This window comes from Uloborus diversus, chromosome 5 (assembly GCF_026930045.1).
Source record: "Uloborus diversus isolate 005 chromosome 5, Udiv.v.3.1, whole genome shotgun sequence".
Lineage (NCBI taxonomy): Eukaryota > Metazoa > Arthropoda > Arachnida > Araneae > Uloboridae > Uloborus > Uloborus diversus.
Genome location: NC_072735.1, coordinates 110,891,544 through 110,913,443, shown reverse-complemented (window position 1 = coordinate 110,913,443; position 21,900 = coordinate 110,891,544). Strand labels below are relative to the sequence as shown.

Here is a 21,900-nt window from a genome sequence, read left to right as displayed (position 1 = left end):
AAGTCTGAGTAATTGTATTGTTTAAAATAAATTTTTAATGTAAAAACTGAAAAACTTCTGGGCGCAGAATTACCCTACCCAATCGGACAATTCTGTGCAACTCATCTGCCCGCGAAGAAAAGACACAAAACTGACATTTAATTGCAATCATTCACTAATAAATGACTGACTCGAATATTTAGTTTTTCTCATACACAAAAAACGCTTTTAACCAAACCAAAAGTTAATATTCAGTAAGTTACCGCCCTATAGCCAGGGCTAAGGCAGAAATGCATGAAATACACCGCCAGCTCAGTCAATTCCAGCCGAGGACTGCAGTTTCGTGCTTATTAGCACTCATCAGCCCGGCATAGGACTGACTGAGCTGGAGGTGGAAAACCTCTTAAGGAAGCCAAAAGTGCCAAACAAACTGGTAGCTAATACAGAATTAGCACTGACCAGACGAGTGACCGAAACAATGGTTTGTACAATGGTCGAAACAATGGTAACTTACTGAATATAATGACTTACTTACTAGTCTTACAATTATTACTACTATATTATAACTTACAGAATATAAATGTTCTCTTACTGGTTTTAGTTTTGTCTTCTGAAAATTACAACATTAAATAAATTCTCTTAATTTGTTTAACAATTCTTATTTATTAATAAGTTTATTTTTACGCTTTAAATGACATTGAAAAGCTGGAAAAAAAAGAAAAGAAATTAACTTGAATTGTTCAGTAAATTACCGCCCCATAGCCAGGGCTAAAGCAGAAATACATGAAATACAACGCCAGCTCAGTCATTTCCAACCGAGGACTGCAGTTTCGTGCTTATTAGCACTCATCAGCCCGGCATAGGAAAGTGACTGAGCTGGAGATGGAAAACCTCTTAAGGAAGCCAAGAGTGCCCAACAAACTGGTAGCTAAAATAAGAATTAGCACAGACCAGACGAGTGACCGAAGCAATGGTTCATATACCATGCCTTGCCTGCAATATTCGAGTTAAACCGAACCATTGCTTTGGGCACTCGTCTGGTCAGTGCTAATTCTGTGTTAGCTACCAGTTTGTTTAGCACTCTTGGCTTCCTTAAGAGGTTTTCCACCTCCAGCTCAGTCACTCCTATGCCGGGCTGATGAGTGCTAATAAGCACGAAACTGCAGTCCTCGGCAGGAATTGACTGAGCTGGCGGTGTATTTCATGTACAAAAGTTAATAGGCTATAGTTCGTATTTGGGTGATTCTAGTTGCTTCATTTGAGGAGAAGAACGCCATCAAAGAACCAAAAAAAAAAAAAAAAAAATCAAATCTAGTGGTTGAGTTTATGGCATGTGTGAGATAGTGGAGACAACGGGGTTATTAAGTTTACGTAGGTTTTCACGAAAGTGTGACTATAGTGATTGTCCAAGATAGGTAAAATAGGATCTGCATTCTTTGACTTAGCATTTTCCCCAAAGTGCTGAAGTCAATCAAAATTACAGTAGAACCTCTACTAAGGGACACCTTCGAATAAGAGACACCTCTATTTGAGGGACATTTTTCTGGTCCCAGTCCCTTTGAATTAGGACCTCCATGTATTTACCTCTAATTAAGGGACACTCTGTTTAAGGAACAGTCACAAAAAAAAAAAAAAAAAAAAATGCAAAAAGCAAAAAAAAAAAAAAAGATAAATTAATTTGAATTTTGGCTTCTTGAACTCAAATTATGTTTTTCGCAATCACGAGTGTGTGAATGTAGGCGTATGTGTTTGTGTGTGGGGGGTATGTGTGTTTGTGTGTAGGGGTATGTGTATGTGTGTGTTGGCATGTGTGTTTGTGTCTGTGTGCTGGCATAAGTGTGTGGGTAGTTGTGTGTAGGGGGGGTGGGTATGTGTATGTGTGTAGGCATATGTGTTTGTGTCTGTGTGCAGGCATGAATGTGCGTTGTGTGTATGTGTGTGTGTATGTTTTTGTGTGTGTATGTGTAGGTGTCTGTATGTATGCGTGTGTGTATGTGTTTGTGTGTGTATGTGTTTGTGTATGTGTGTGTGTGTAGTTGTGTATATATGCGCGTGTGTGTAGGACATGAATGCAACCTGGAGACTGCTTTCGCTATAGGAGCAGCATCGTGAGGAACCGGTCGACGGTGATGCTGCAGAGGATGGCGGTGGGAAAATAAAATAATAGGACGCCAAAAACAGTCAAGTGAGAACAATAAGCAATCGTGATTGCTCAAAAAAAAAATGTATAAGCGCATAAAAAATAGTAAATTTACTGGAATTAAAGTGTCACTATTCCGCTAAAAATTATTTGAGGTAAGTTTGACATACACATATGTGAAGGAAACCAGTAATGTATTGTATAAAAACTTGTTGAAACTGACATGCCTGATTTGTCCTCTCAACAACTTATTCAAGTAGATTCAAAGCCGATGCAGAGTGCACAGCAACTAATTAGCTTTGTATATTAAGCTTAAAATTTGAACATTAATCGTAATTCACATAGTATTACATTGTAAATTACATAACGTAAAGCAAATATATGTAATGAATTACTTCAAAATTATTTCTGTATGCTACAAAACTTTGTCAATACAAAATTTTTTGATTAAATTTTTATTAATAAAATAATATAAACTTAGAAATTTGAATGATTGTTAATTTTATTTAGCATATATGAAACATTTTCATTATTTAATCATAAGTGTTAATAGTTAATTTTTATTGTGATATTATACTACTAAGTACACGTCATGCATCAATTCATCCACCTCCGAATAAGGGACACCTCTATTTAAGGGACAAAATGTCTGGTTATTAGTGTCCCTTATTGAAAGGTTCTACTGTAAATGAAATTGTTCCATTCAAACTTAGAACAGCTATAAACTACTCTCATTGAACCTCCATGTTGAAGCTGAAGAGACATTCTCAAACTCGGAGGCATAAAGATGGCGAGGACGAACTGTTGTGGAACTAAATTGTTGTCTAAAGGATCGCCATTGGATTTTTTTGAGCAATCACGATTGCTTATTGCTTTCATTTGACTGTTTTTGACGTTAGCTGATTTTATTTTCCCACCGCCACCCTCCGCACCATCACCGTCGACGGGTTCCTCACGATGCTGCACCTATAGCGAAAGCCGTCTCCATGTTGCGTCCATGTCCTACACTCACGCGCATACATACACCCACACACACCCATACACACACAAACACACACATACACCTACACACAAACACAAACACATATGCCTACACACATACACATACCCCCCCCACACACACATTCATACACACAACTACCCACACACTTATGCCAGCATACAGACACAAACACACATGCCTACACACACATACCCCCTACACACACGCCTACACACACACACTCGTGATTGCGAAAAACATAATTTGAATTCAAGATGTCAAAATTAAAATTAATTTTTTTTCTTTTTTTTGGAAACAAATGATGAAGTTAGAAGCAAAAGGATGTAAGAGCCAAAATTAAAAAACTGGAGATAACCAGTACAAATAGTAGGGGAACCTCTCCTTCGTTTTGGGGCCAGAGATAGTACTAGTAGCCCTGGTAGTTACTGCTATACAACATGACTTGGGAAAACTTTTCAATGAAAACCTACCTAGGACGGAACTTAAAAAGCATTTTATTAAAAACTTACTCCTCGCTGCTTCAAATGATGTGCGTTAATTATTAACTCAATTATAAAAGTGTAATGCTCATCAACATTTAAATATCTTGCAAATTGTTTCTACGCAGGGTTACACCACAAGCATTGCGCGGAATTATCCGCAGAGACAGACATTTTTGTATGATGTTATGCGGTTTAAAACGTGTTTTATTCGAGTACATTTTCTATGAATACGCAAAACCAATCACACAACGTCAAAAATTAAACTGCAACAAAAAAGTAAATGCTAAAAATTTTCAGTTACATTTTATTTCAACCTGAAGATTGTAATAAAAAATTACAAAAGAAATATTATCACACACTCAGACAAAAAAAAATACAATGTCGTCTTCACAATAAGTTTTCCAAGGTCCCCTAAAAACGGCATTAACGAACAGGGCCTTGTGTATAATGTGATGTGTATACAGGAACACAAGTGCACGGTATTCGATCAATTTCCCCTATTGCCGCGCACATTTGTTTAAAAACATTTTTCCAATTTCGGAAAAAAAAATCCTATTAGTATTTTTTTATGAAGAAAAAACATTTGAAATAAAAAGTCTTAAGTTCCAGTTTGGAGAATTCTATTCAATTTAACTTTCCCTAAATTACACGTCTTAGAGAGGTATTGACTAGAAATTTGTACGGTATTGTAAAGTTACAGTTAAATTGAGGCAACATCAACAGAACAGTAGTTTTGAAAGGTATCCCACGGAAATTCTGAAATTTTTTTTTCTAAGAATTAAATCTAAAAATGCCATACAGAACAAGAGCCAATCCCCCCTCCACTTGAAATATGAAGGTTACTAGAAAAATCTGAAGGGTATAAACATCCCGTACTGAAACCTCAGTCAAGTTGTAACAGCGTTGATGCAGGTACAATGCAAATTTCTGTTTAAGAGTTACTCAAATAGGTATTTAGTTATAATAGGCATCAGTTTCTTCATTAATAGGCTCTTATTAGAATGTGAGACTTCTTTTTAAGGCAGATGATATCTGAATCTATGTATGGGGCTAGAAAACCAGCTAAACGGCTATTATGATTATCAAATTTCACCGTAATTGACTTCTTCTTTTGAAATATTCTACAAAATAAGTTGATATTAGCCTCACAGAATGGACTTGAGAATAATTATATATAACCTTCTTCTTCTAAAGATATTATAGTTTCATATCCAATAACTAATTAATAAGTCATGACGACCATATTTTTAAAAATTAGAACTGTATAATTACTTATATTTATACACATGTTTGTGTCATTAGGAAAGCAGATCGGCATGATACAGGGTGTCCAGCAAAGGACTCCCTGATTTAAAAATTAGATATTTCGAAAACAAAGAACGATATTGAAATAAAATAAACGGTATGTTTATTGTGAAACCCATAAAAATCATATACAGGAACTCGGAAATTAATTTCAAAAATTGCCAACAGATGGCGCTGCACAATGGAAATGCAATAGAAGTCCCCATAAATAGTGCGGCGAAAAGGTTAGTTTCAGAAGCAGTTTAGCCTCTCAGATATGCTTACATATACACTAAAAATTATCGTCCAACCTCTTCGCAGCACTATTTTTGGTGACTTCTACTGCAATTACATTGTGCAGCGCCATCTGTTGGAAATTTTTGAAATTAATTTCCGAGTTCCTGTATATGATTGATTTTTATGGGTTTCACAATAAACATACCGTTTATTTTATACCAATATCGTCCTTTGTTTTCGAGATATTTAATTTTGAAACCAGGGAGTCCTTTGCTGGACACCCTGTAGTAAATTGAATAAAATCTTTATCAAACATTCTTCAAATCTTTCGTTACATATTATTCTTGAATTTTATCGTGTCATTTTTAACGTACAATGCTATGAACTTTTAAGTGCTCAGACTTTTTAAAAATAATATATTTTGTTTACCTAGATGGCTGCAATATTTCCAGTTTTATCTATGTACAGCTGCATAGCTACAAAATGGACTCGTCACATGGGATTTTGCTTAACTTACAGCGCGCTGTTATTAAAGACTTGGAGGTATGAATATTCATTGTTAGTTCCATTATTTACCGATTAAAGTGTTTGCTACACTGTATCACAAAAACTGAGTAACAAAGAATAAAATTAGCGTAACTCGAAAAGACGAAAGATTACAGCAGCAAAATGTTCATGTGTACCTCACAGTGAAGGGCAAAAGCATTTTCGATGTAAAATATTTGCACAACTGGAATCAGTTGGAATCATAGAGTAAAGAAATTACATGGAGAGTCCTCGCTATACTAAGAAATTGAAGCCGGAAGTTGCACCGCTGTATCCCAAGATCCTTAGCTTCTTGAGATACATCTTGATTCAAAACATTCCATTACTGAATCTCAATTGGTTGTTAATTTAAACTTAGATAACGTTGCAAGTTTATGAAGCACGTTTTTGAAATTGCATTAAAACATGAATTAAAATACAAATCAATCCACCAGCTGCTTTACACGGTCCCTTTGCGAGATTGGTAAAAACTATTTTCGCGAAGTGATCATGTTATCATAACCCCGCTCATCATTGCACCGCTGTATCCCATAATTTCGGCTTCAATTTCATCTCTGTTTTACCATAGACGGGGCCTCTCTATGTATATTTCTTTACTCTATATTGGGGTAAAAAAACATGGGATAGATGGGAAAAAAACTAGTGTCACCACATTTATACGTAGTAATTTTTGAAACTAAACTGTTGGTGACTGAGAACTAGGTAATACACAGTAGCGATGCCGATAGTTCTGTGTGTTTTTAAATAATCGTGTAGGCATTATTATTGCATGAAAGTGACACTGAAAAAGGTTGTTTTTTCCAAGTTTAGTGATCTTACATTATCCTTTCCATCAGGTCTACAAATGCGAAGTTCCTAGTTTCAACTAGTTTTACTTGTCACGTGGAAGGTTACAAAAAACATTTATTTATGAATTTCACCTTCCCAGCCTTCTTGGATGAGCAGTTTAGGTGTTTATATTGACCCCATAAATGGGCCATTCCCCTAAAAAGTCAACCCTTCGTCCCGCACGTGACAGTTCATATATTTCATTAAAAAGTAATAATGGGGTTGTTTCCTTCAGTCAAATGTACTACTTTTAGTCACTGAAATTGATAGAATAAGCAAAAAAATAATAATAACATGGACCCAGAAAAAACTTTCATTCTCCCAACAGTTATTTTTTAATAAATTTTTTAAAATGTCCGATTTTTCAAACAAGGCGTAGTCTGGATGACGTCACAAATGATGCACTTTGCCGCATCTTTCTACGCTTTTCCATGTTATGATAATCAAGAAGCGAATGAAATATTGCGCTCTACGCTTGCCAGCAACCGTATCGTTGCCAATACACGTGAGTAAAGATGCAAATTAAATATTTTGCTCTGTGAATGGCAACACTAAATGGCATTTCATCATTTGTGATGTCATCGGCAGAAGCGTAAATAGTGAAAGCGCAAAGATTTAAGTAATTTTTTTAAAAATATTAAACTTAAATAAAGTATTTAAATATGGTCAGATCCTATGTTTTTAAGCATGCTCTTTCAGAAAAAAAATACTTTTAAAACTTTGGAAACGACCCCATTTGTAAGGGTAATGACGAAATATTTTGATGAAGAAATCACACATAAGTTTGTAATTTGTTGAGCAGAAAAAAATTGTTCATTAATATTTTTAAGTATTATTTTTAATGAAATATATAAGGCGTTACGTGCGGGAAAAAAGGAGTTTTCCGTGGAATAGCCCAAATACTGTCCCGTGGGGTAAATGGAAACAACAAAGTTTTTTTTTTCTTCTTAAAGTTTTTTTTTTTTTTTACATCTACCACTACGGTGATCTACGGGACACAGATTGGATTGAATATTGCAAGTGTTGAGCACCTTAAGCCTGATTGTGTATTGTGCGACCTACATAGATTTCATGGGGAAATAAATAAGTTGTTTCCATTTACCTCCTAGCATGTGGGGTGAAAGAAAACATGGTCTTATTCGCTGCTAGTGGTCCCCGCACGGCTTTGCCCGTAGTTGAAAAATTAAAAGGTCATTCGGTTCGCCTGTATATTTACAAATAATGGATGACGAATTTCTCGCCAATTGGCTATGTTTATTCGCTCTCCCATTCCACGTCATGATAATTTCGTAATTTACTCGTTCATCTTATGATAATTTTGCTCCGGAAAATTTTCTTAAAATTGAAATAAAAAAAGAATAAAATCGAATTTCCGAAAAATCGCTTCAAGGTGTGCACCCCCATGCTACAAACTAACTTTGTACTAAATTTCATGAAAATCGGCCGAACGGTCTAGGCGCTATGCGCGTTACAGACATCCTACAGACATCCAGACAGAGAGACTTTCCGCTTTATTATTAGTAAAGACTAAACAGTCATAATATAATTGAATAAATACCTTTGTGCTTGGAAAGTAAAATAAGAAATAACAACGTTTTACCACACAAAATTTGCATATTACTGCAAAATTTGTACGACAAAAGGTTGTTATATCTTAATTTTACCAAGTAGTGGCATCAAACTTTTCATACCCAGTTGCTCTCCGAGAGTAATGCAGAAAATTTTATGTCCCTACTCATCTTAAAGAAAAGGAAAGGTCTGAAGTTGAAGCATTGAAATTATGTTTCCCTTTATCCAAACTGACCACACAAATGGCTGTCTAACGCGGCAGACATAAAAACGGGACCATTTCAATAGTAGCTGTTTCTGTTGTTGGGTTGGATGTCACTGTTATTTATTTATTTATTCATTTTTAATTATTTATTTATATTTAATTATTTATTTTTTGTTGGGTGGAGGGAGTGCTCATATTTTTTCAGTTCTTCGTTTCTGAACTTAAGTTTGCATCTCCAGTAGAATTAGTCACACTGACAAATGTGTGATATTAAAGATCTTAGACCAAGTTATGAATGTTTTCTGTTTTGCTTAGGTGAAAACTAATGGTTTTTTTCCCTTAGTTATTTTACGCGGCATTGCCTGGTTGGCTCTTCAACAGTCTTTTACAACGAGATTCGAATGTATTATCTAATAATTGTAGAACTAGAAAGCAAAATTTTGACTTTTGAAGGAAATGTCATGTAAAATTAGTTTTAAGATTTTTCATGCAAAGGTATCTTGAGTTGAGATTAGCGCTTATCGCTGAATGTATTGCATGGAAAAGAAATAAACAGGTATAAATCTTAAATGTCAAATGAAGCAATTGTTAATAACTATAAAATGAGAAAAGTATAGACAAACTATCAACGGAATTTTACGTAAAATAGTACGATGAATGAAAGGAAATACAATTAAGTGGAGAGATGACACGAACAAGAGTCGATGGTCATCCATCAAAAATCCAACCATTTTACCGATTGGTTTACTTGGGGATAGGAAGATAGCAAGCATAAATGATGGAGAGGCTAGATGTTGACCTTTAGATAACAAGACGTAACATTTATCTCAGTTCGTATTATTGGAGCCCGCAAATCAACTTGTTAGTAATAACTGGAATTGAATTTCAAATTAATAGTCAACGGAAATAGAAAACCGGCAGCAATAGACAGAAGAAATGTTTAAAAGAGTATTCCAGAACACACACACACATTAAAAAAGAGAAAAGAACGAAAGGATCTTTTTTTTTTTTTTTGCCAGCACCAAATTTCATTACTAAAAGTGTAGTTCATAAATGTGATATTCGTCATTGTCTGAAAAAGTACGTGTGAATGGGGTTGTTTTCTTTAATCAAAATGACAATTCTTTTAGTCACTGAAATTGATAGAATAAGCAAAAAAAAAAAAAAACATGGAGCGAGAAAAAAAAACTTTCATTTTCCCAACGCTTAATTTTTAATTAATTTTTTTTAATGTTCTATTTTTAAAATAAGGCGTGGTCTTTATGACGTCACAAATGATGTACTTTGGTGCATCTGTCTACCTCGTTTCCACGTTATGATAGCCAAGAAGTGAATTAAATATTGCGCTCTACGCTTGCTATCAACCATATCGTTGCCAACACATGTGAGTAAAGAAGCGAATTACATATTGTGATCTGCGAATAGCAACAGTGAATGACATTTAAGGCAGTGAGAAGCAAATGGATGTAAGTGGACATTTTCAAGATTTGAGGAAAGCGGGTTTAAAGATAACAACCTTGGTAGGCTTTCATTGAAATTTTTTTCTAAATCATCCTGTATTGCAGCAACAAAGGCTACTAGTACCACCTCTTGCCCCAAGACGAGAGGGGAGGGCCACCTAGCTTGTGCGCTGGTTATCTCCAAATTTTTAATTTTGCCACTTACATCCCTTTGCTTCTCACTGCTTCATTTCATCATTTGTGATGTCATCGACAGAAGCGTAAACAATGAAAATATTAAAATATTTTTTTTTAATATTGAACTTAGTCAAATTATTTTTAAAAAAGTCAGATCCTATGTTTTTAAGCATGCTCTTTCAGAAAAAAATACCTTTAAAATTTCGGAAACGACCCCGTAATACCAACTAAATTTTATTTTTTAATGTGCTTCAGCGATGAAATTTTTAGCATTTCGTGATTCCACGTTCAATTATTTTTTTTCTAATTATATTCTTTTGAAACTTAAATATGCGACTACTTAACGTATTTATGATCACTTCCTCTAAAAAGCAACAAAACAAGATGATTTTGCCTCGGAAGTTGATTTTTCAAAGTACAACTACAAAGCCTTGAGAACTGTTTGCAAACAAAAAATGTGCATAAAAGTTTTAGGATTTTTCAAATCGTTTATTTAACTACACCATTGATTGAGATTAAATGCCCGACATGGTTAGGTACGCTCAAAGTTTTGACATTACATTTTAAGTAGGACAAAAGCCACCTATGTAGTTGCGGGGGCTTTAAATGCCGCTACATATGTGCTTGATCAGTTGACCCATTTGCACAATGTGGCTTTATTCGGCCATTTGTCATATATGGCAACCATTCATTGAGTAGAGCAAAATCGCATTTCGCTGTCTATCCCGAATTCTCCTCAAAAACAGCAGATTTCCGTCTGCGTATCCTATTCGATTGAAAACAAATCATCTGGATCATCATTAGTCAACGAGACTCATCAGTGTGATCTGGTCTCAATCACTGAAACTGGTGTCATTCGTAATGACCATTGCCCTTCATTGCCATGTTATATTTGAATGCACTAGAATTTGCATTAAAAAAAAAAAAAAAAAAAAAAAAAAAATATATATATATATATATATATATATATATATATATATATAAATGAATGAAAGCATGAACATACAACTAAACGTTTATACAGAGTGTCTCAGTTTCATGTTTCAGAACTCCTAATAGGTGTAGGATGCATCCTGACCATTTGAAATCACATAGCAGTGCGGGGTCGGAAATGCTTTTCAGATCCAAGAAATTCGAGATATGCTAGGAGTATTCCCGACAGTTCGGCGTTCCATGCGCGGCAGATGTTAATTGTGCTTTGTAGCCGGTGGACATGAAAACTTCGAACATTTACTTTAAGCCATTGTACCTTTTGCTTTTTTACATGAATTATTAAAAACTGTTTTCACTTATAGTCTCTTTTCTTCATGTGCTTCTGTGTACATAATGACTTCAGGAAAGCATTTCCAATCCCGCATTGCTGTATGATTTCAAGTCGTCGGGATTCACCCTAACATTTGAAAATAAGAATGTTGACTTACCTGCTATTTAGCTGTTGTAGAACGTTAGGGGTCGTTCATTAACTACGTAAGGGTCCCGAGGGGGGGGGGAGGGTTTGAAAAATCTCTACATACTCTTACTTGGGGGGGGGGGGGCGGGCAGACCCCATGCTTACATTAATATTTTCCAAGTCGATATTTTGTATTAGAAATCGCGCGGACAAGAGGTTTGGCAGGGATTATATTTCATTTGCGTCTGGAAGGTAAAAAACGTATTAGGATGAGATGGTTTTTACTTGTTTTTCATAGTGTAAAATATAATAAAAGAATCGCACTGTGTATGGCTTGTTTTAATTTTAATTAGTGTCGTATCATGTACAAAAAATATTTGTCGAAAAAAACACGCAGTCTAGATTCCTTTTAGTAAATATTTCTTTGCACAAAAATGTCTTTAAAAAATAATTTTAACAGTGAATTTAATAACGATTCCAGTAATTTAAGATTTGTTAGTTTATTATATTGAAAAACGAAATTTAATCTCACGTAAGATGGGGGGGGGGGGGGGGTTAGAAATATCTGTCCTTACATGGGGGGCGGGGTCAATAATTAATTGCCAAAATCATTATTACGTAATTAATGAATGGCCTCTTATAAAAAACAAATACTACAAAAAAAATGCGTGAGGTCACAAAAACTTTTCAAGTCACAATGACTATACCCTTACTACTAGTGTGTATTGATAGATATTAGCTATATGGCGGCACTAACAGCGAGTTTTTAATTCTAGTCTATTTAGAGATATTTGGGTGTGAGGGATTACCCTCACACATCATTACCCCTACTTTCCCCCAACTACTTTTATTGCTCCAATCATTTGAGTTTCAGATTCTGCTTCATGTAATCCAAATGCAAGGGAAAAATTCCTCCTGCTTTTAAAATAAATGTTTATGCTTAATTTTTTTTTATTACAAAAAACATTCATCCCCTACATCACGAGTATTTCTCGCTTAATCTTTGTTGACTAATCAATATTTTAGTTTTAGTTTTTTGTAGGTAATATTTTAATTACTTATATTACTTTCTTTATTTTTACTTATTTAAACCCCATCAATCATCGCCGTAACCTACCCTGATGAAGGTTATAACCAGAGGTAGTGACTGGGGAGAAAAATTATATAACTTTTATAGAACATCCTCGATTCGAACAAATAGCAAATAAATTAACATAATATAATTTTTTAATTTGAGTATGAAATTTTTTATTTGCAGGCAATTAAATAATAAAATGAATGGATAAGAATCGGCACAACCCATCTATGGTTGGCCCCAAACCTAACCTGGCAGCCGTCGTGATGCTGCGATTAGGATCTGCGCAGCGTTCTCAACTCTGCCAGGGTCAAATTTTGCCTCAACTATAGCTTTAAATAAGTTAAATTACGTTAGAATTGAGAAACGTTACTATTGAAATTCTCAATAACTGCTTTAAAATGTTAAAGTTAAAAACTTTAATAAATGTACACAATAATAGTAATCATCGCTTTTAAAGCACGTAATTGGGAAGGTATTATATACTGTTGACTTCATATTTTCCACCTACACGAAAGTTGACCGTTTGAACTATCAATTTATGATTGTATTTTTCAATTTTATTAACGGAGCAAAATTGTAACTTTTTGTGCGTACACCATTCATTTTTACTTCCTTTTACAAAAAAGGAAGTATTGTATTCGTGAAAAAATTTTCACACTCAAAAATCGGCATTAATTTCCATTTTTCTCACCCCCGAATGAATGTTGAGTTTTTTTTTTTCGACCCGACCACACGTAGATATATGCCTAAACGTACAGATATCCATTTTAACGACCCCCGAGTAAATTACAACGAATTTTCTCGTGACGTCCGTATGTACGTATGTATCTCGCATAACTCAAAAACGGTTTGTCCTAGAAAGTTGAAATTTGGTACATAGATTCCTAGTGGGGTCTAGTTGTGCACCTTTCCTTTTGATTGCATTCGGATGTTCCTAAAGGGGTCTTTTGCCTCTTTTGGGGGGGAAATCATTGTTAATTTCGATGTAAACTCAAGTTGTATTATAATTTGTCGGACACTTGTCGATATATCGCCAGTCTTTTGGTCGCCAAGTTTTGTCTCCAACTTGGTGACAAATTTGGCTTTTTTTTTTTAATTTGGTTTCAATTTGGCCACTGTTGGTGTAATTTAGAGAGCAAACAATTGAATCACATTAAAACTGCCAATAATGGGGAAATGACATTAAATTGGAGTAAAAGGAAGTCATGTGATGCACATATCAGCTCGTTTTGAATATAAAATAAGCTTCTTCAGGGACATACTTGCGCAGATTTAACTGAGCATTTAAAACCGATTAAACAAGCAATTCGTATGTGTTCTCTGAGAATGTCATCTGAATTTTCTTCTTTCATTGTGATTTACTAACTAGTAAATCGCCCGTCAAGGTATGACTGGTGAAAATTACTTCTACATTTGAACGAAGCCTTTGCCTGTTTGGTGATATTTTGATGGTTGAAATTGTAACCCTAACTAAAGTGGATTAACCCTAAACACCAGTAAGTAGCGTTTGTAGTTGACCATTTTTTTCGTTTCTTCATTCCCCTGAAATGACACAGTCTTACTAGTAAAACAGTTAAGTGACCGGATCGAGTTCAGCCTTGTCACAATAAAGCCTTTCCCTGCATGTTAAACATTCTTCTTCTTCATCAGCACAACAGCCTGGTGCAGGCCAAGGCTTTCTCCGTCTGCTTCCTCCAGGCGGTACGACGCATTGCCAGGTTTCTCCACCTGTTCACTCCCAAAAATTCTAGGTCCTTCTCAACACTATCCAGCCACCTTGTTGCTGGTCTTCCCCTTCTCCTTGTACCCTCAATCTTCGAAAAGTTTGCTTTTTAACCGGGTCCAGATCTGCACGCCTAAATACGTGCCCCAGCCATCCGATTCTGTTGGATTTAATTACTCTTAAGTTGTTGGGTTGTCTGTATTTATGGTATACTTCAAAGTTATATAAACTTCTCCAAGAATCATTTTCCTTTACTGCTCCAAAAATTGACCGAAGGATCTTTCTTTCAAAAATGAGAAGTCTGTTTTCCTCTGTTTTATTAATTGCCCATGTCTCACTTACCGTATAAAATGATCGGTCTTATGAGGGTTTTGTACAGGTTTATTTAATTTATTCATGTGTAACTCCATAGTTAAAATAGTACCAAATAGTCTGTATTTATGGTATACTTCAAAGTTAATATAAACTTCTCCAAGCATAGTAACATTACCAAAACATATTATCAAATGCCGTGGCACGAGTTTCATTGTTGAATCTCGTGCGTTACTCGATCATTGGCTATTATATATATGAGAATGATAATAAAATGGCCCATAATAAAAATAAAAGTTATATAAAATATTTTTCTATTTGTATGCAACAGGGTGTCATTGACGTATCGTGTCAAGTCAGCGCATAAATTAAAATTGACGGACAAGCAACTGCTACAGTGGCTGTTCCCAATTCTTCTGGTTATGGCCATTTATTTGGGCACCTGGACGATCTCTTCTCCGCCAGCAGCTGTTTACATCAAAGACTGGGACCAGCTGAAGTTCAAGCAATGCGATTACAACTGGTGGGACCATAGTTTGGCCATAGGTATGTTTTAATGCGGTTGAAAATGTATCACGTTGGATATAAAAAAGCATTTGAAGAATTCGAAAGTCTAATATCTGATTCATAAAAACGTACTAAGAATATATTCGAGACAGTATGAGTAATTGTTTTTGTTTTAGCTTTTCTAACTTACAACATTATCCTCCTCAAACCTGAGGAAAGCTAACTCATCAAAGAATATTGTTTCTTTGTCTTACACACTCAAACCTGTGTTTTTTTTTGTTTTTTTTTTTGTTTTTTTTTTTGAGCCATCACGATTGCTTATTGCTTTTATTTGACTGTTTTGATTTGCTATCATTTTATTTTCCCGCCAGCACCCTCTGCAGCATCACCGTCGACCGTCTCCTCACGATGCTGATCCTCTAGCGAAAACCGTCTCCAGGTTGCGTTCATATCCTACACACACGCGCATACATACACACACACAAACACATACACACACATACACCTACACACATACACATACACAAACACATACAAACACGCATACATACAGACACCTACACATACACACACACAAACACTGACACACATACACACACACACACATACACATACCCCCTACACACAAACACACATACCCCCACACACAAGCACACACGCCTACATACACACACACACTCGTGATTGCGAAAAACATAATTTGAATTCAAGATGTCAAAATTCAAATTAATGTTTTATTTTATTTATTTATTTATTTATTTATTTTTTTTTTTTTTTGTGGATAGGGACCGCATAAATAGATCGTTCGTTTTATAAATAATTTCGCTCGTTTTATAAATAGTTTCGTCAATTGAGTCCCAATCTGATTGAAATTTTCATACCCCGCACACAAAGAATTCGCACGAAAAAAAAAAAAGAAAGAAAAAGAAAATTGACATCTTGAATTCAAATTATGTTTTTCGCAATCACGAGTGTGTGTATGTAGGTGTGTGTGTTTGTGTCTGTGTGCAGGCAAGGGTGTGTGGGTATGTAAGTGTGTGTAGGTGTGTGTATGTATGTGTGTGTAGGATATAGACGCAACCAGGAGACGGTTTTCGCTAGAGGAACAGCATTGGGAGGGACCGGTCGACGGTGGTGCTGCAGAGGAAGGTGGGGGGGGGGAATAAAATCATAAGACGCCAAAAACTGTTAAATGATAACAATAAGCAATGTGATTGCTCAAAAAAAGACCACACAAAAACAGGTGTTTGAGTGTATTGTCGTCCTGTGACTCTTATAATAACATAAAATAATTGAAGAAAAAAAAAATATTTGATTTTTTTTTTTTTTTTTTTGTTGACTGAAAGAAAAATAATATAACGGTGTTGAAACTCTAAAACAGAACACAGAGGAATAAAACCTATACATGGACAATAATTTAACATTTTACACACCATAAGAAAGACCAGCTTTCAGCAAGTTATCATTTTATCATCTGTTATTTTAAAAGGTTTTGCTTTTGCATAGTATTTTGGACCGAATTTTTATTTTGACGTCAAACATTTATTATTTTGTAACTCATATACGTACCACTTGTTGAACAAATACTATTCAGTCAGTGATTTGTTTTTCGTTATACAGCCGCTTTCATTTTTAATTGCTAAAAATCTAACGTTCCGGCACTGATAAGTTTAAGAGTGCGCCACCCTGACATCTGTAGCTTAATTTCTATGCAAAATGAGCTCCTAGTTTTTTTTTTTTTTTTTTGACCGTTGAATGGCGTCCTATCATTTTTGGGGTCCACTGGGGGGGGGAATAATCCGGCTCCGCGTCTATGCTCCCCCCCCCCCCGGAATCAACTTCATTTATGCCCGAACCTCTCGACTTTACACAATCCTCTTTAAACAAAAACAGTATCCAGCACACAACATCTTGCATCCAACATACATCTAACATCCTACACACAACATCTAACATCCAACATAAAACATCTAACATCCATACCCTGGTAATAATTTGAATTTTAGCGTCTTGAATTCAAATAACGCTTTTCGCAATTATGATAGCGACAGGAGCCATCTGTAGAAACAAGAGACCCCACGAGTAGAGTTCTATCGCAATTCGTGATTGTCAAAGACATACAGTTGGCTTTCTGTTTAACGACGCTCTATTTAACGACTTTCTCTAATTGACGACGGCTATCCACGGTCCCACGTGGTCCACTATACTGTTAAAAGCATTCTATTTAAGGACGCTTTCTACTTAAGAAGGGTTTTTGTGTGGTCCCTTGAAAGTCGTTAAACAGAGAGCCAACTGTAATTTGAATTTCAAGATGTCAAAATTCAAATTAATGCCAGGATCCGTATGCTAGATGTTTAAAGCTTGATTTTTTTTTCTCTTTTCTAAAATTTATCGCAAAACATCAAAGAAATGTGCACAAAAATGTTCCTTAGATTTAACAGACAGAGCTCTTGATTTTATCTACCTAAAGCTTCGACCGAATGCATTTGTAAGCCCATAAAAGAGAAATACAGGGTCCATTATGAAAGTAATGAGCATAATGTTATTGCGACGCGACGATAGATGGCAGCATGGTAAACCGGCTGGGAAATGTGGTGGGGGATATGACCTTTCAATGCATCCGGTCGTCAGTTGAGTTCGTGCAGTGTGAGCGGAGATACGTGCCTCCGCTTGAAGTGTGTTTTCAACGCTTGTAACATATCGCGTTAAGCGTTCGCTTGAACAACAATCGCCATAAAGTTTGGCATGAGGCTTCGAAAAACATGCAACCGAAACATTCCAGATGCTGCAAGAAGCCTTCAAGGACGATTGCATTTCAAGCCACACAGCCTTCATCATTACCAACTTCCTGGCCCGGAGCAACACCCCGGTGATCCCTCACCCCCTTACAGTCCCGACTTAGCTCCATGTGACTTCTTTTTGTTTCCGAGACTCAAGAAAGAGATGAAAGGAAAACATTGGGAAACCGTGGAAAACATCCAACACCATGTTACAACGTTCCTGTGAGGCATTCCCGTCAAGGAGTTTCAAGGTGCCTTTCAAGCGTGGCAAACACGTCTTCGCAAGTGTATTGATGCAGGAGGAATGTATTTTGAAGAATATTGAACATTTGTAGAAATTACGATCAATAAATATATTTTGCCAGTAAATGCTCATTACTTTCATAATGGACCCTGTATAATTCATAATGTATGAAGAACGTATTGTTACGATTCTAGCCCCTGCAAAAAATTCTTTAATGACGACACAGTTCTTGAGAAAAACACAGGAGATTTATTTACAACTATGTACAAGAAATGTAGTTAACACCTGCTAAATTAACCATAGCAATTAGGCAAATATCAATTAACACCATAAACTCAGCGGTAACACACGTATTCGCATCAACATACGCAAAAACGCAGCGCAAAGGCTTCGCAAAACAGAGCTAATACGCTACACACTCTCCAGCACGATAGCTCAGTCAAGACTAACTTTTTATGCCGCGGAGGCTATTTATAAATCCTTGAAAAGTTTCCACAAGATACCATTGAGAAATTTCAATTACGTTTTAACAATTTCTCGTATTTTTTTTTATTCCATTCACAAATTTCATCTTTCAGAAATGGAGGGACCATATACTTCATTCGAATGTAAGGGGGCTGTTTATTCATTACAAGAAACTATTTACAGGTTACGTTACTAAGACAATTTTAAATGAAAGATAATATAATAAACGCCAAATTTAGCCTGATTACAGCAAATTAATCATAAAAATAATTACTATTTACAGAATTTGTCACAGTATAAATTAGTAAAATTTCTAAAGCAGTTGTGACAAAAAGTAATATTTATAGGAGAAAAAAGGCATTTTTTGCTGTTGACATAGTTTGAAATTGTACAACAAAAATAGAAAAAAAAAAAATCAAAAATTGGTGTGTGGCTTATCCTACTTGGCTGACAGCAGCATTTAAACCAAGTCCATTAACATGAAATCTCGCAGAAACCCAAATACCGCATCAGGGTTGGAGTTTAGTTGGCTTCTATCACATCCTATACACATTAAAATTTAAATATGTGATGGAGTAGGATCAAAGGTTATAAATAAAGTTTATACCCTTTGCACGAAGTGCAAAGGGCACGCAGATGACCCAAACGCAACCTGGCATTAGTTGTCTGCTGACATCTATTCTTAGCTTCAAGCAATTCCGCCAGGGGCGGATACAAGATTTAATTTTGAAGGGGAGAGGGGTCATGGCCAGGGCTGATAGTGGACTCAAGTAACATGTTCAGAAAGTAGTCTGAAATTTTCGGAAACTATGAGGAAGCTCGACACCCCCCCCCCCTCCTCACGTAAAAAAAAATCGAATTTGCATACAAAAATCATAGAAATAACCATTTATAAAGGTTTTTTTTTTCTTTTTTTAAAAATAATTTTTCAGGTTTAGAATGTGTTGCCAGCCTCAAATTTTCGGAAGTGGTAACCAAAGATTTTCGAAAATTTTGGATCACGAAATCATCTCACAAACGTCATCACTAGCGCCACCACTGATCTTAAGCCGATTTATACATACACCAACACAGCATTTTCTTTAATTTATACTTACTCCGAATAGCGCGACCAGCCACATTCAAAGAAACCGATGCTCTTTGATCTCGATAATTTAATTTCAAGCTAATGAAGAATTCAAAATGCCAATTACATCAACATCAAAACTCTTGAAAAGACCACAATATATTCAAAGCTTGAAAAATTAACTTCCGAAATTGGCACGATATTTACGAAACATCTTAAGATAATAAAAGAAGACAGGAACAATGGATGAAGTAACGAAGATAATAGCTTTTCATGATAATCTCCCAAAAATCAATATTCTCCATAAATCTTCTGCTTACACATCGATTTATGCATCTTAAGAAGTTTAGAAGCAGTTTTCAGAGGAAGGGAAAGCTACTCTACTTCGAATACTTACGTCACTGAATTCTTTTTTTTTTTTTTTTTTTTTTTTTTAACAATCATGATTGCTTATTGTTCTCACTTGACTGTTTTTGGCGTTCCTATGATTTTATTTTCCCACCGCCACCCTCCGCAGCATCACCGTCGATCGGCTCCTCACGATGCTGCACCTCTTGCGAAAACCGTCTCCAGGTTTCGTCAATATCCTACACTTACACGGAACCATACACGCACCTACACACATATACATACATACACCTACACGCACATACATACACCTACACACATACACAAACACATACACACAAACACACACACACACACCTACACACTCACATACACACAACTACCCACACACTCATGCCTGCACACAGACACAAACACATATGCCTACACACACATACCCCCCACACACACCTACACACAACTACCCACACACTCATGCCTGCAGACAGACACAAACACACATGCCTACACACATACACATATCCCCTACACACAAGCACACATACCCCCTACACACAAATACACATACCCCTACACGCAAATACATATATACACCTACACACACATACATACACCTACACACATACACAAACACATACACACACAAACACACACACACCTACACACTCACATACACACGACTACCCACACACTCATGCCTGCACACATACACAAACACATATGCCTACACACACATACACATACCCCCCACACACACATACACATACCCCCCACACACACCTACACGCAACTACCCACACACTCATGCCTGCAGACAGACACAAACACACATGCCTACACACATACACATATCCCCTACACACAAACACATATCCCCTACACACAAGCACACATACCCCCTACACACAAATACACATACTCCCTACACACAGACACACATACCCCCCCACACACAAACACACACGCCTACATATACACACACACTCGTGATTGCGAAAAACATAATTTAAATTCAAAATGATAAAATTCAATTTTTTTTTATTATTATTCAAAACCGCAGTTAAAATGTTAGCATGCGTGTTCTTTTTGAGATACCGCTAATGTTCATTGCAGCTGAAAAAGTTAGATCGATTGAAAAGTAATTATTTGCCATTGCTTAATGGTTTGTTTTTTCCTTACTGAAAGAAATATTGAGACCGAAAATAGCATAAATAAACTGTTTTTCACTTTTTTGCATGGTATTCTTTTACTGTAAAAATTATAAACAACTTTCTAAGTGGAATTTGTTTTTCATTGGTAATTCAAAATTTTTTTTAGAAATCTATGGATGTATTGTAGCTGATTTAGCATTGAACATGTAGCAGCACTGCAAAGAGTTTAATTGGTTTAAGAATTTGATTTATGTAATTAAGTCCCACCAAATCTTAAAAATTAAGAAATTTAAAAACGGATTTTTTAAAAAGTGTAACCTTTGTTGTTTTATTTATTTATTTATTTATTGTTTTTTATTTATTTATTTATTGTTTTTTTTTTTTGAACTCTTTTATTCATTTCTTCATTTTTTGGCAAAACCTAAAGAGTTAAGAGCCATTGTCTGTAAGAATCAGGCAGTTAACGGCATTTGTGATTGTTGACATTTTTAATTTTTCTTATTTTCACATATGTTGTTCCTTATCATGAATGTAATGTTTGTGCAAAATATGAGCTTTGTCTGCCTTACCGTTTTTGGGAAATTAATTTTTTTTATTTAGGGGGCGTGGCACATTTTTGCGTGTTTTTCAAAATTGCAGATTTTAAAATTCTTGTTGCTTAAAGCGCCTTTATAATGACATGAATTTTTAAATTCTATACTATTATATGGTCTTCTTAGATACTATTACAGCTTTCAAATCCATGTCACTACGAGGGCGACGGCCACAAACTCCGTTTAAAAATGACCGAAAATGATTTTTTTTACAACATTCAATGCCAATTTTCTCAAAGCGCCTTCATGATGACACCAACGTTTTTACATAAATTCCTAGCTACACTTGCATACATCAAAAATATGTAATAAAATTGGTGTCACTATAAGGGC

The 21,900-nt window shown here is 35.6% G+C and overlaps 1 protein-coding gene across 1 annotated transcript in view; it reads left to right on the top strand.

Annotated features, from left to right (window-relative positions):
* LOC129222477 (probable G-protein coupled receptor CG31760) overlaps positions 1–21,900 on the top strand; it is a 91,646-nt gene that overhangs the window by 19,422 nt on the left and 50,324 nt on the right. The window contains exons 5-6 of the mRNA XM_054856991.1: positions 5,559–5,668; positions 14,745–14,959. Of these exons, the coding sequence (XP_054712966.1) occupies positions 5,559–5,668; positions 14,745–14,959 (325 nt within the window). The remainder of the gene's footprint in view (positions 1–5,558; positions 5,669–14,744; positions 14,960–21,900) is intronic.